Here is a 14,867-nt window from a genome sequence, read left to right on the forward strand (position 1 = left end):
TTTCCAGGATAACTAGTTTCCTAATTCTTTTCCTATAACAATAAAAGTCCAGTCATCATCTTTTAATTATTCCACTGTTCACTATCCCCACAGAATCTTTTGAAAACAGCCATGGATTTTCTCAAGCTAGAGAAGCTTGAATTCAGTGGAATTCGAGGGAATGCTTTGAGTCAACAGGTCCAGAACATGTATGAAGAATTCCAGAATGTGTACAAAACCTTTTCAGAATGTTCCTATGACTATCTGGACCCTATGAACACAGTAAGTAAGGGGATACATAGGTTCATATTCAATGTCTTGGATGTGCACATAGCTGAGCTATTTGCTTGCAGTACTTCCTCCCATGGATCTTTCTCTCTTTCTGCTATTTGAGAGAAGTGTAAGCTGTTGCTTCTTCTTTCCACCTTATTAGTTAGGAGAAGCAGATAAGCCAAGACTTTCACAGTGGTAGAAGGAAGGATGAATAAAAACCTAAAGAAAGTGCAGAATAGTATAAGCAAGTTTGAAGGAAAATGAGCCCCAACTCTCAAACTAAAAAGAGAATTCTGAAATCTCCCCGGAGATCATAAAATAACACCAGAAATCTCCAGGTTAATTCAAATGGGAAATAAATCTCTTAAAAGAAGATATTAGAAATGAAATTAGGTCAGAAATCAGAGCTCACACTGCAGAATGAAAAAACTCACAGAACAGAGAACTTTGAAGATAAGATAGACATTCTTTCCAAAGAAGTAGATGTTCTAAAAGATAAAGTAATAGATTTGTTAACCAAAAATATAACTTTGAAAGATAATTTGGCAGAAAAAACACAAAAGGAACCAATGTTTTAAAGAAAAAAATATTAATTCTATAAGATGACAAAGTGGCTGACCTTGAAGATAATGTGCCCCAACAATGTAATCATTGGCATTTATATTGCACTTTGAGGTTTGTAAAGCATTTTACAAATATTATTTTATTTGATGCTCACATTAACCCTGGGAGATAGACTGTATTATTATCCCTATTTTACACATGAGGAAATTAACAATTAAATGAAGATAATTAGTTTCCCAAAAGAAACTGACAAGTTTAAAAAACAAACAACAATAATCCTGCAAACTGCACTGCAGAAAAATAATAAAAATAACCTTTCCAGGACTTCAAATAAAGGCATTAAAATACCGATTATGGCCTTAGATCACTGCCAGAATGGGGGAAGCCACCACCCCCTTTCCAGCTTACTTTTGAGTGTTATTTTCCCCTATTAGAATGTAAGCTCTCTGAGGACAGGGGATTGTCTATATCTTTACTTCTATTTGTATCCCTAGAGCTTAACACAGAACCTGGCTCATAGAAAACATTTAACAAATACTAATTGCCTTTTTCTGCCTTTTGTTTAGTATTTAAATACAATAAAATATTAAATAATACAAACACAAGCAAAAGATATAAAACTAAATGAAGGGAGCAGCTAGGTGGTTCAATGGACAAAGCACTGGCCTTGGATTCAGGAGGACCTGACATTTACTATCTCTGTGACCTTGGGCAAGTCACTTAAGCCTCATTGCCCTGCAAAAAACAAAACATAAACAAAAAAACTAAATGGAGGCTTAATAACCATAGTGGGTCAAAGCAAAATCATAAAAACAATTAATTATATGAAAGATAATGATAAGCCTGAGATAGTATACCAACATTTCTAAGATACAACTAAAGCAGTATATACATTGAAAAATTATAAAAAGATTAATGAAGTGATGAAATAAAAAACTAGATGTTATTTTAAATAGGCACAAAGAAATATTTAAAATTTGAGAAAAGCTAAAATGGATACAAAAGTATTGTAGAAATGATAAGTTAAATTACTGAAATAAAAGCCAATTCTTTGGTAAGATTAAGAAAATTGATAAACCTTTGAAAAATTTGACATTTTTTAAAATGAAAGGAAAATCACATTACCAAAATAAAAGAAAAATGAAATTACAACAAAGAAGTAAAAAAAATTATCAAAACCTACTTTACACAACTATATGCTAATAAAATTAATCATTTAAAAGTTCACTGCAAAAACATAAAATACTCATAACAGTACAAAATATAGAAATCATAAAGAATCCAATTATAGAAAATGAAATTAAGCATACAGGAACAAACTGTGAAAAAAAGACTTTGGTTTAGATGAATTTACACATGAATTCTAACAAGCATTATAAAAGTAATTAATGCCTTTGTGACGCAAATTATTCTCAAAATTAGAGAGAGTAACCACTCTACCAAATTCCTTTTATAAAACAAGCATGGTATTGATATCTTAACCAGGGAAAGATGAAGCAAAGAAAGAGAACTGTTGACCAATATCACTAATGAATATATATGCAAATAAATAAATAAAATGTAGCACATTTTCTAGCTGTTACAACAATATGTCAAAAAAAATTCTTCATTATTACCAAGTTGGATTTATATCAAAGATGTAAGAATAAATCAACATTGGGAAAATAATTCACATAATCATATACTCACAGCTACAAAATTATATCAATTGATGGAGGAAAAATCCATTTGACAAAGAACAACATTCATTTATGGTAAAACTCAAAAAATGTAGTCCCAAGATCATTTTAATATAATAAATATCATATATTGAAAACAAAAAGCAATGGAAAAGTATGAGTATCTTTATCAATATACCAATTAATATAAAAGTAAAGCAAGGATGTTCCCTTCCCCAGTATTATTTGCCATAGTTCTAGAAATACTAGCTATTATAATTAGGGAAAGAAAAGCTAAACATTGGTCAAAAGGAAACAAAATTGTTCATATTTGAAGATGAAATATTTGCTTAGAAATGTTAAAAAACAGCAAATAAAATAATCACCACAATCATTTGCTTTAGTAAAGTAATAGGATATGACATAAATCCATGAAAACAATAAGCATTTTAATATAGTAATAACAAAATACAGTAGCCAAATCACAGTGCTAAGCACTGGGCATACTAAAAAAAAAGGCAAAAAATACTCCCTTCTTTCAAGAAACTCAAAGACTAATGGGAGAGACAACATGTAAACAAGTATACACAAGCAAGATATATACAGAATAAACTAAAGAAAATGTTAGAAGGAAAATGTTAGAAACTGGGAGAGAAGAGAAAAAACAAAAGCAAAATTCCATTCGAACAGCTGCAAAATGGAAAAAAATCTGGAACTCAGTCTACCAAGATAATACAGTATTAAAACTACAAAACTCTCTTTAAAGAAATAAAGAGTGACTTAAATAATCAAAAAATATATTTGCTGCTCATGATTGAGTTGTAGCAATAGAGTGAAGATGATAATTCTACATAAAGTAATTTACAGATGTGGTGCTGTGTCAAAGTACCAAGAGGTTTCTTTATAGAGCTAGACAAAATAATTGCAAAATTCATTCAAAAGAGCAAAAGGTCTGAAATCTCAAGGGAAATAATGAAAATAAGTGGAAATGAATAAAAGAGAATAGCACTTCCCGAACTCAAATTATATGACAAAGCATTAATCATCGTAAGTACTTCTTACTGGTTCAAACAACAGAAAAGTTGATCAGTGGAATGGACTAGAAAAGCAAGAATCAAAACCAATTGAATTGAATAATCCAGTGTTCAATAAACCCAAGAATATTAACTATTTGAGGAAGAATTTCTATTAGACAAACACTTCTGCAAAGTTGTTCAGCAGAAATCATCTTATTCCACATAGTAGAATAGGCTTAAAAAGATTTTGCAAGCTAATTATAAAGGGTCACACCATTTAAAAAATAGGAGAGAACATGATCAAGTGCTTTTCTTAGTTGTGGTTAGCAGAAGAATTTTTAAGCAAAATGATAGAAGAGATCACACAAGCTAAAAGAGATAATTTTGATAGCACAAAATTGAAAGGGTTTTTTTTTTTGGGGGGGGGGCGGGCAATGAGGGTTAAGTGATTTGCCCAGGATCACACAGCTAGTAAGTGTCAAGTGTCTGAGGCTGGATTTGAACTCAGGTCCTCCTGACTCCAGGGCCAGTGCTTTATCCACTGCACCACCTAGCTGCTTCCAAATTGAAAGGTTTTAGCACAAAATAAATTAAGGATATTTAGGATGAGGGAAATCCTGAACTGAGAAAAGGCTTTGTATCAGTTATTTAAGTTATAGAAGGAATGAACAAAAATATATAAGACCAAAAGGCATCCATAATGGTCAGATGGTAACAGAATAGGAACAAATAGTTCCCAAGTAAAGAATTGTGGGCTCATAGATCATAAACAAAGAGTTGGAAAGTTCCTCAAAGGTCACCTAATCCAATTATGTCAAGCTCAAATAGAAATAGATCTCTGCAGGTGGCAAATTGACTTAGAAAACCATAAATTAGCATTATCCTAATTGAATAGTATGTTTTATTTATTTTGTTAAATATTCCCCAGTTATATTTAATATGGTTCAGCCTTGCCCAGGGGCTGCAAGTTTGACACCTCTGATCTAGTGTAAGCCCTCCATATTAAAGATGAGTTACTAAGGCCCTGAGTGGTTAAGTGATTTGCCCAGAGCCAAGATTTCAGCAAAGCCTTTGACTAAAAATGCAGCCCTTTCTACTCTACCATATACCCAAAGAAGATCAAAGTAGGTCCATATGTACCATGAAATTCAAAATCGCTCTATTGGTGGTAGCAATGAACTGGAAATTTGGCAAGAGTTAAATATATTCTGAGAAAGGAAATAATAGAATATTATTGTGCCTTAAGAAATGATGAGTATTAAAAATTCTGGGAAACATGAACAAACTTACATGAACTTATATTGTATGAAGTAAGCAGCATTGGAAATCAATATATATGACTACAACAATCCCCATATACAAGTAGCTGCCATGTCTTACTAACTCTATTCCTACAATATTGCTCTCATCTGTCCCCTTATGCCTAGTTACAGTGCCACCACCCTAGGACAGGACTTCATCACCTCTCATTCAAACAATTACAGTAGCCTCCTGATTGGTCATCAATCCATCCTCGACACAACTGTCAAATTGATACTCAGGGCAGCTAGGTAGTACACTGGCCCTGAAGTTAAGAAAGTTCAGATCTGACTTCAGACACTTTACTAGCTGTGTGACCCTGGGCAAATCATTTAACCCCAATTGCCTTATAACATTAGGGATCATCTCTAGTCATCCTGATATATAGGTGATGGACCCAATATATATATTTTTTACTCACTTAAATGCAAGTCATTGCAAGTCATGACATCACCCTGATGTCATGGTCCTCTTCCAGAACAAAGGACAAACAACAACAAAAAAAAACCCAACAAAAATTGATACTCTCAAAGAACACATCTTACCATATAACCCTCTAATCAGTAAACAATAGTTCCCTTTTATCTCTAGGATCAAATACAAATTCCTTTGATGAACATTTAAAACCTTTTGCAACTTTTCTCCAGACCTATCTGTCTGGGCTGATTTCACCTTTCTCCTCATGCTTTCTATGTACCATTAAAATTGTCCCACTTACTATTTGTCCATTGCTACTAAAAGTATGATCTGGGGATCCTTGTGGATTCCCCTTTTAGAGGGGTCTGCAAGGTTAAAATAATACTAAGACATAATAAATATCAATAGATATTACCCACATAATCAAAAGCTCTATGGGAGATCCTCAATAATTTTTTAAGAATGTACAGGGGTCCTGACACTGAAGAGTTTGAAAACTGCTGTCCTATTCCATGTCCCATGTTCTTCTTCATCTCCATTTCTGAGACTCCCTAAATCCCTTTAAGATTCAATTTAAGTGCTACCTTCTACACAAAACCTTTCTTAATTTCCCCTACCTGTTATTGTTTTTCTCTCTTCATTGCCTCCCATCCATTGAAATATTTTATATTTACTTATCTTTGTATGTGTTCTTTTCTCTCAGTAGAATGTAAACTCCTTGACAGTAGGGAATTCTTTATTTTAGTCTTTGTAAAGCTAGCACCTAGCATTGTACCTAAGAAATAAAGGGAATTTAATAAATCCTTACTGAATTAAATTGTTAAATTTAATCTGGTAGCAATGGGAAAGATGAACTGGAGGGGAGAGAGAGTGTGTAGTACAGAAGGAAGACTGATTAGTAACCTATTGCTGTAGTTCAAGTGGGATGTAATGCAGGTTTCAACTAGAGTGGTAGCAATTGGAATCAAGAAAATGGGGCAGGGAGAGATCACTAATTGGGGTTAACAATTATCCTTTCTAATATGGTTTTATCCCAGATACAGTTAATGGAGATTATTGGCTGTTAACATCTTAATGGGAATTAATTTAATCACATTGATCTCCTCCTGAGACCTAGCTTAAGTAGCTTTTGGTGAAAGAATGGCAGTTTTGATTGATAGAAAAGAATGAAAAGTTAATTTTGGAAAATGAGGAACTGCTATTATATAGCAGATCTTGGATATCTTAGGGGTAGGATCTGGGGATGTGGGGATGTGGGTGGAGAATAAGGAGTACATAAGGACGTTGGTACCTATGTGGTAGAAGGGTCAGAAGAAGACAGAAATGGAGGTGGGAGGATATCAAAGATAAATTTCACCTACTTTCAAGTTTTCTCTAATGTTATAAGAATTATTTGCCATATATGTGAATAAAAACAAAATCATGCAATAGTACAGTAGTTTGGGGAAAATTAAGAAATTCTTCGTATAGTGCTTAAGCATAAGAGTATTCCAAATATAAAGCCAGATAATATAGTTAGGGAGACCTGAGTTCAAATTCTGATTCAGGTACTGGTCATTAACTCATTGTCCCTAGTCAAGTCACATAACATCTCTCAGCCTCAGTTTCCTCATTTATAATGAAGATATTATCAGGACCTACTTCGCAAGGCTGTTGAAAGGATCAAATGATATCATGTATAAAAATGACTACAAACTTTAAAGTACTATATAAATGTTAGCTATCATCATCATTGTCATTTATTTTTATACTTTTTTGTCTCTTCAGGAATTTGAAAATTTTGTGTCTGAATTTAACCATAAAGTAGAAGATTTGGACCGAAGATTAGGGATGGTCTTTATCCAAGCCTTTGATGATATATCTGGCTTGGAGCATGCTTTTAAGGTCTGTATCTGTTCCTAAGGAACCATCCCCATTTTTTGCAGTCAGTACAATATCCTAATACTGTCCTAAGTGACCCTGTTAGTGAGGATCTGTGTGGAACATAATAAATCTGTGTGAAGGAACATAATAAATGTTCCTGCAGTGTTAGAGTTTCTTTATCCACTGAGACTCCTGGGGAAGGGCAGAATTGGGGCACCTCTGGGCTTGAAGTATAGTCATTTTTGGTCTTTTTTTTTTTTGATGCATGAAAATATTCTGAAAATTCTGAGTGTGACTGAAAAAGTTTTCTCTGAAACTCTATTAAATGGGTTCAATGCCCATACTCAGGTGGGGTGTTCCCCATCAATTTTTTTTAAATGAGACCGTGGTTACCAACCAGATGCGGTGACTCTTAATGTGATGATAAAAGGCAGCATGGCAAAGTGGAAAGAGTATTCCATTTAGTCCACTTACCACTTCTGTAACCTTAGCCAAGTCACTTAATGACTCAGCCTTAGTTTCCTCATTTATAAAATAAAGAACTTGGCCTATGTGACTAATAAGGTTGTTCTAAATCTGTGATCCTACTATACCTTATTGGATAGCAGATGGACATGAACAGTTCTGATGTGCCATGGTCAAAGCTACAAGGAATCCCCCAACCCATAGTTCTGTACCTGGGGAAGACTTTGGGGATCTTTTATGACCAGCCCAACCGGTGGGCTTAAATGAGAACAGCCTCAGGATATTGGCTTTACTTAGCATCTACTTATCACAGTTCCATCCCAGGTGAGGCCAGAAACATCAAAGACCCCTTGGAGGAAATGGTAATTTCTAAGTATCTCTTGTGGATTTTTAGCAGCTTCAGGAAAGCTTTAGAATGCCTGAAAATTCTTCCTGAGTCTTAGAGCTATGCCACACCTTGGCAGAGTTTCTTTATCCTCCTTCTCCAAATCCTCATCTACATTCTTAAAATTTCTGGAACTAATTTTTTATTAATTCTTTGGATTTCCTTCCTTTATTTCACCCTTTTCTGCAGCTGCTTGAAATATTTGGGAGTCTGCTTGAAAGACCAGTAGTAGCCATGGATGCATTTGATAAATACCCAGTCCTGATCACCATGTTCAACAGAGACTTGGATGCTGTTAAAACAATCTATTGTCTGCGTGTCCAGGAGGAGTCAGAATTTGGTATGATGACAGTTTTTAAGGAATTATGAGGAATGTTCAGTTACCTCTTTTAGACCTTTGGAACGTCCACCATGATCATTTTGACTTGCTTCAGGGGAAAGCAAGAATCGTTTCCATTCATTTGAATTCCTGAGCACCTAGAACCTGTGAACTACCCATATCTATGTCTAAGATGAGCACATTGATCAATGAGCAGTGGATTATCAGTTGTTTCTGGTCAGTAGAGGCATTGATAGTATAAGACAGCAAAAATTGGGAAAAGAGTGGGAGAGAGTAGCCACAAATCCTGTATGAATATGCTATTCAAGGTAAAAAAGCAGCCATTTTGCCTATTCCTCAATTGCTCACAGTTGTTTTGACTCAGTACCTGGAAATCCAATGTTGTTGGGACTGGGAGCAAGATTATCTGTGCTGTCAAGGAGAAATTTACAGCCAGCACCATTTCACCTCATCCTCTCCTTCCACCCCCAAGTTCATTGTTCTTTAATCATAGAAGTAATTAAGAAATTACTTAACAGGGCCAGAGAGCCACTTTGGATATATATTGTTATCAAAGAAATATTGTGAAGTACTTATCTCCATTCTGATCCAAGCTCCTTGACATGCCCTGCAAATACTTCAGACCTTCTTAAAATATAAGGTTTTGGAGGTTTTTTTATTTTTTTATTTTTCAAATTGATCTGTAATTTGGGTGGCTACCATGAAAAATGGAATTAAGTAATACAGAGTAGTTAGCCTAGGAGGAATGTCAGATATTCAAGAATTAAAGTCTGCTTGCACAAAGGGGAAACAATTCCAGTTAGAAAGAAAGATGAGATTTACCTGATGAGACAGATATAGATGCGCAGGAAACTCCCCAAGTTTTAAAAAGAAATATATCAAATATGAAAGAAAGGCCAGGTCACAGAAAATGAATTTGAATGTGGCATGGGCCCTTAAAAACAAGACCACTAAAGCTAAGAATGAGTAGAGGCTAATAAGGGAAGTTAAATACAACAAAAAGGGATTTTTAAAGCTATATTAGAAGAAAAAAAGAGGATCAAAGCAGGCATACCTTTGATTGGGATAGATGGGATTCAGATAACAAGAGAAAAAGGGGCAACTGGTTGGTTAAGTGGATAAAGCACTGGCCCTAGATTCAGAAGGACCTGAGTTCAAATCTAGCCTCCGACACTTGACACTTACTAGCTCTGTGACCCTAAGCAAGTCACTTAACCCTCATTGGCCCACAAATTTAAAAAAAGACCCTCCATAAACTGGCCCTTTCCTACTTTTTAAGCATCTTACTCCCCTTCACATACACACTAGAATCCAGTGATACTTCCTGTACCTTGAACACAATTCATCTCCCAAATGAGCATTTTCAGTGGCTATCCCCCATGCCCAAAATTCTCTTCCTCCTCATCTCCATCTCCTGGCTAAAGGCCCTTCTTCTACAAGAAGCCTTTCACTGTCCTCCTAAGTTTAGTTTAGTTCCTTCACTTTGAGACCACCCCCAATTTATATAGATCTCGTTTGCACATAGCTGTTTGCATGCTATCTCCCTCAATTAACTGTGAACTCTTTTAAAGCCGACTCTTTTTTTGAATGTTTCTTTGTTTCTAAGTGCTTAACACAGTACCTGACACTCAATAAATTTATTAAGATAAATATGTTGACTGATGAACTTGCTGCTTAATTCTCATTTTGCTACTGTTTTCTCTGCCAAGGAGAATGATTTTTACATTGGAAATGACAATAAAAATTGCTAAAAGGAGTTGATACTTAAGTTAAGTATGGAGACTTCCCTTTAATGAATGAAAGTCACCTGTACTTGACAGATATGATTGCTGAGCCATTTTTCAGTCATCTAAGAAAGATGGAAAATAGGAGAAGCTGGAGATTGAAGAAAGGCAAATGTCTTAATTTTTTTAAAAAAGGGAAGAGAATAGAGTCTAAAATTATAGGCTAGTAATCTTGACTTCAATTCTTGGGAAAAAAATCCAAAATGGATAATAAAAGTTGGCAAACATTTAGATAAACAATGATTACAAAGAGCAAATATGGCTTCATCATACTAGAGTCATGCTAGAGCACTCTCATTTCCTTTTTTGACAGGATTACTAACCAAGTAGAATATAAGTATTCCATTATTGTTTAGCCCTTTCCAATGCTCAAAGGTATTTAAATTTCCATCTGCCTCTTAATTTCTCTGTTTGCATTTCAGAGTTTCTACTTAGCTCTGATCTTTTAATGAGGAAAACTTGAAAAACTTGAAAAACCCCTATAGATTCCATTTTCCCCTCTGAAGAACTGTAATCAGTTTTGTAGTATAGTATAAGTTATTCATGGTTGTAAGCCTTTACTTTTTGCTTTTTGGAATGTTTTGTTCTACAATATTCTGTCATTTATTATAATGTCTGACAAGTCTTTTGTGATTCTGACTGAAGTTCTTTGGTACTTGAATTCTTTCTTGCTGCCTGTAGTATTTTTTCTTTGATCTGCAGAAACTGGATTTTGGCTCTTTAACATTACTGGGAATTTTCATCTTGGGGATTCTTTCAGGATATGCTAAATGGGCCCTCTTCTTTTTATATAAGTTCTCATGGAATCAATTATCATCTTTATGCAAATGACTCCTAGATCCCTATATCCAGTCACCAACTGCCTCTTGGACATGTCAAACTGGATTTCCTATGGACAAACTCGGCATGTCCAAGACTGAACTCATTTTCTTTGCCACAAAGCATTCCCTATTCTGAATTACCCTAATACTGTTGGGAGTACCACAGTTCTCTCAGTCACCTCATAACCTCAGTGTCATCTTGAACTCATTCCTCACACTCACCCTAACTAATATTTTGCCAAATCTTGTCATCTCAACATTTACAACATCTCTTATATGTGCTCCCTTCTTCCAACTCATACAACTGCCCCCCTGGTGCTACTCTTCATCACCTTACATCTGAAATATTACATTTGCCTTCTGGTTGATCTCCCTGCTTTCCTCAAAACTCTCTCCACCCAATACATCTTCCCCTCAGTTGCCCAAGTGATTTTTCTAAATTGCAGATCTGACCATGTCACTTCCCTCTCCCCCACCTCAGTAAACTCCTGTCATTCCCTATTACCTCCAGAATCCTAGATTTGACTTTGAAAGTCTTTCACAACCTGGCCCCTTCCCACCTTTCCATTCTTATTAAACTTTACTCCTCTCCCTGTACTCTAGAATCCCAGAGCACTCCATCCCCTGACTCTGTGCCTTTTCACTAGCTATACCACATGATTTGAAGTTTCTCTCTTTTCACCTGTATCTGCTGGTTTCCCTGACTTCTTTCAAGACTAAGCTTAAATTCTACCTTCTGCTTGTGACAGTTAAAAAGTTTGAGAGACATAGTTTCTAGATAATTAATCATTTTATTGTTAGTGATAGTATATTAACAATAAAATGGGTCAGTGGTTCCCCCAAATACCAAAAAATGAATCATGGTGTTGGGCTCACAGTTTATATGCCCTTGGAAAAGGCAATGTTCCTGAGAGTTGCAATCCTGAGAGTAGTTAACAATTAGAGCAAATAAATATTATATTGATAGGTAGACCTATTCTAATGAGCGGCCAGAGAATATAACTTTGATCATGTTATTTACTTCCAAATAACCTCCAGGATCTATAGCTCCCACCCAAGCCTGAGCAGAACTTAATGAACTGGGAGTTTCACCTTAAATTAAATTCCTTGTAAGATTGGGTGGTGTTGCAATACTAGACTGAGGAGAATGTTAATCCTATCTACTATTATCAGTCTTGGTCCTTCAGAGGCTGAGCTCTGAAATGAGGATTTTAGAAAAAGGGGAAGGGGGCAACTAGATGGTGCAATGAATAAAGTACTGGCCCTGGATTCAGGAGGACCTGAATTCAAATCTGACCTCAAACACTTGACATATACTAGCTGTGTGACCCTGAGCAAGCCACTTAACCCTCACTGTCCCACAAAAAAAGAGGGGGTAGCTCTGGATCTCCCCAAATTATTGGTTATTAAAAATAATTTCTCTCATACTGGAGGGTTTCCCAATCCACCTAACTCCTCTTATTGTTATGCCTTTCCTTTGAGTTTAACTTTCATTAACACTTCATATATTCATGATATATAGTTTTTTACATGTTTCTTCCACCATTACAGTGAATTCCATTAGGGTAGAGACCATGTTTTTATCTTTATATTCTTGAAGTATTCATGTAGCACCTACTTTGTGTCAAGCACTGTGCTGAGGGACTTTTTGTAAATATTATTTCATTTGGTTCACAAAAACCCTGTAAAGTAGGTGCTATCATGATCCCAATTTTGAAGTTGAGGAAACTGAAGTAAACAAAGGTCACACAGCTAGTGTTTGAAACTGAATTTTAATTCAAGTCTTCCTGACTCTAGGCCTCTACTGCTTCACTGGCTCACTCTAAACAGCCTTATTAACAATTGTTTGTAAAAAAAGGGGTTAAGGGACTCAGCAACACATCTTTAGAAATTGTTTTCTTTCCTGCATACAAAGCAGATCAAATTGGACATTTTGAACAAAATTTATAATAGATTTTTTTAAACCTATAAAATTGAATAAACTTCTTGACTGTCTCATGTTTTTCTTTGTATCAGTGCTTGGCACATAATAGACCCTGATTAAATACTTATTTATGAATGAACAGATTTTTAAACTGTTTTAATTATTGCAGTAATTATTTGTAAACTGACACTTTTTAACTCTCATCTATTTTCAAGTCTCACTTCAGAATTCTTAAGGGAGATCCCTACTAGTCTATCCTCACCCTTATATATCCTAAAGTCACCTTTTGTCATAAAGTAAAGCAAGGCCAATCCAGTCTTGGTAAAAATGATAGGAGTCATTCTCTTTCCTCTTTTGATATATTAATTAAAACAAAACATCTTTAAAAAGCAAATCCTCCCTTAATTCCATCACTTCTAATTTCCTTATCTCTCTCCTCCTTTACTTTTTTTCTTCTTCTTTAGCATGACTTTAATCTATCCTGCTTCTGGCTTCTTTCAGGAGCAACAATGTAAGAAGTGGCATAAAAGACCTCCTTCTGGCTCCTTAGACCTGATTAGCTTTCTGTAAACAGAAACAGAGATGCTTCCCACTTCCAAATGAGATAATATATTTATGTAATTTGAAAATTATAACGTGATTTGCCAATGCAAAGTGCTGTTTCTTAGAAGTTTGGTAATTTTACATTCATTGATTTTGAGCAGGAAGGATACTTTTCATTTCACAGATAAAGAAACTGAGGACTAGAGAGGTTGAATAAGTTGCCCAAGGTCACGTATGGCAGAGTTACATTTGGACCAAGTTCCTCTGACCCCAAATCCAACATTCTATCCACTACTCCACACTGCTTCCTATTATTTAAAGCTTGTGCTTATATCTATAAGGGACCCAAGTTCAAAGTGCTATGGGCCTGTATCCACTGATCCTCCACTGATGTGTCTACTTGTAATGGGTATTTGGGGTGCACAGTTCAAAACAAAGCCATTTAATAAAATGTCCTAGTAGGGAAAGTAGGAATTAAACATTTCTCTCATAAAATTGGGGAACACCCTCTCCCACAAATGCACACACTATCAGGGGTCTGAGGGAACACACAGGGAAGAAATAGAGCCACACATGCTATGGGGTAATGTGGTTAGAGCCCATAGGTGGGAGAACAGCTCACACCTCTGATGCTTTAGCGCCACTGATGTCTTTTAGTGTTTTCAGTAGCCTGTTCCTCTTGGGCCCACTGCCTGCTGGGATCTGCTAAACCCTCCTCAGTTGTTAAATTAAATGTACACATAGTCTCTACTTCATCCAGCTCCACTAGCTGATTTTCTACTGGATATGCAATCTGCTGTGCACTGCCACTGGGCAGATGTCTATGGAGTCTCTCTTAGTTTCCAGCTTCTGGCTTCACCTGAAGTCTTTGCTATTTCTTCCTCATGAAAACTGTAAGCTCTGAAATTTTATTTAAATTTAAAAGCCTGAGGCTTTTGTAGTTTATTGAAGAAAGCAGCCATCCTCAGACATAGAACTAACAGCTGCCTCAGGTGAGAGGAAGGGAGGAGGACTTTTCATGACTTTTCCCCTTATTGAGTAACCTGGTTTGTTCCTTACAGAATCTTCCCATTAATTAAAGCTTCTCATCTCAAGCAAAAGATTCTCATTCCTAGGCACCAAGTCCTTTAGAAAGGCAGAATAACACATTCTCAGGTTTTTTTAATGAAACTTCTTGGTCCAGGTGCTTGGATCTTTCTGTTAGAGGTCTCACTAGTTTATAATGGATATTTCCTACGCCTCCTGATTTTGATTTCTGAAGTCTAGAAATCCTTCCCCACCCCCATCCTCATTATTTAAAGTTAAGCCTTGGGATCAAAACCATTGTCTTCTCTACCTCTGTAGCCATTCCTATGAAATAAAGTTAACAAAACCTAAAGAAGATTTGAGCTCACACTTATGTAGTAGAATGCTAGTTTTAAAGTCATATAAATAATGATGATGATGATAGCTAGCATTTATATAGCACCTGCTATGTGCCAGGCACTATGCTAAGCACTTCATAAATATCTCATGTGATCAAAACAACTATCCTAG

At 35.6% G+C, this 14,867-nt stretch overlaps 1 protein-coding gene across 1 annotated transcript in view; it reads left to right on the forward strand.

The window, feature by feature from the left end:
- The window catches only part of DNAH9 (dynein axonemal heavy chain 9), a 455,137-nt gene that overhangs the window by 50,899 nt on the left and 389,371 nt on the right, over positions 1–14,867 (forward strand). Inside the window, exons 7-9 of the mRNA XM_044002519.1 lie at positions 94–261; positions 6,974–7,090; positions 8,109–8,259. Of these exons, the coding sequence (XP_043858454.1) occupies positions 94–261; positions 6,974–7,090; positions 8,109–8,259 (436 nt within the window). The remainder of the gene's footprint in view (positions 1–93; positions 262–6,973; positions 7,091–8,108; positions 8,260–14,867) is intronic.

Source organism: Dromiciops gliroides, chromosome 4, assembly GCF_019393635.1.
Source record: "Dromiciops gliroides isolate mDroGli1 chromosome 4, mDroGli1.pri, whole genome shotgun sequence".
In the NCBI taxonomy this organism is placed as follows: Eukaryota; Metazoa; Chordata; class Mammalia; order Microbiotheria; family Microbiotheriidae; genus Dromiciops; species Dromiciops gliroides.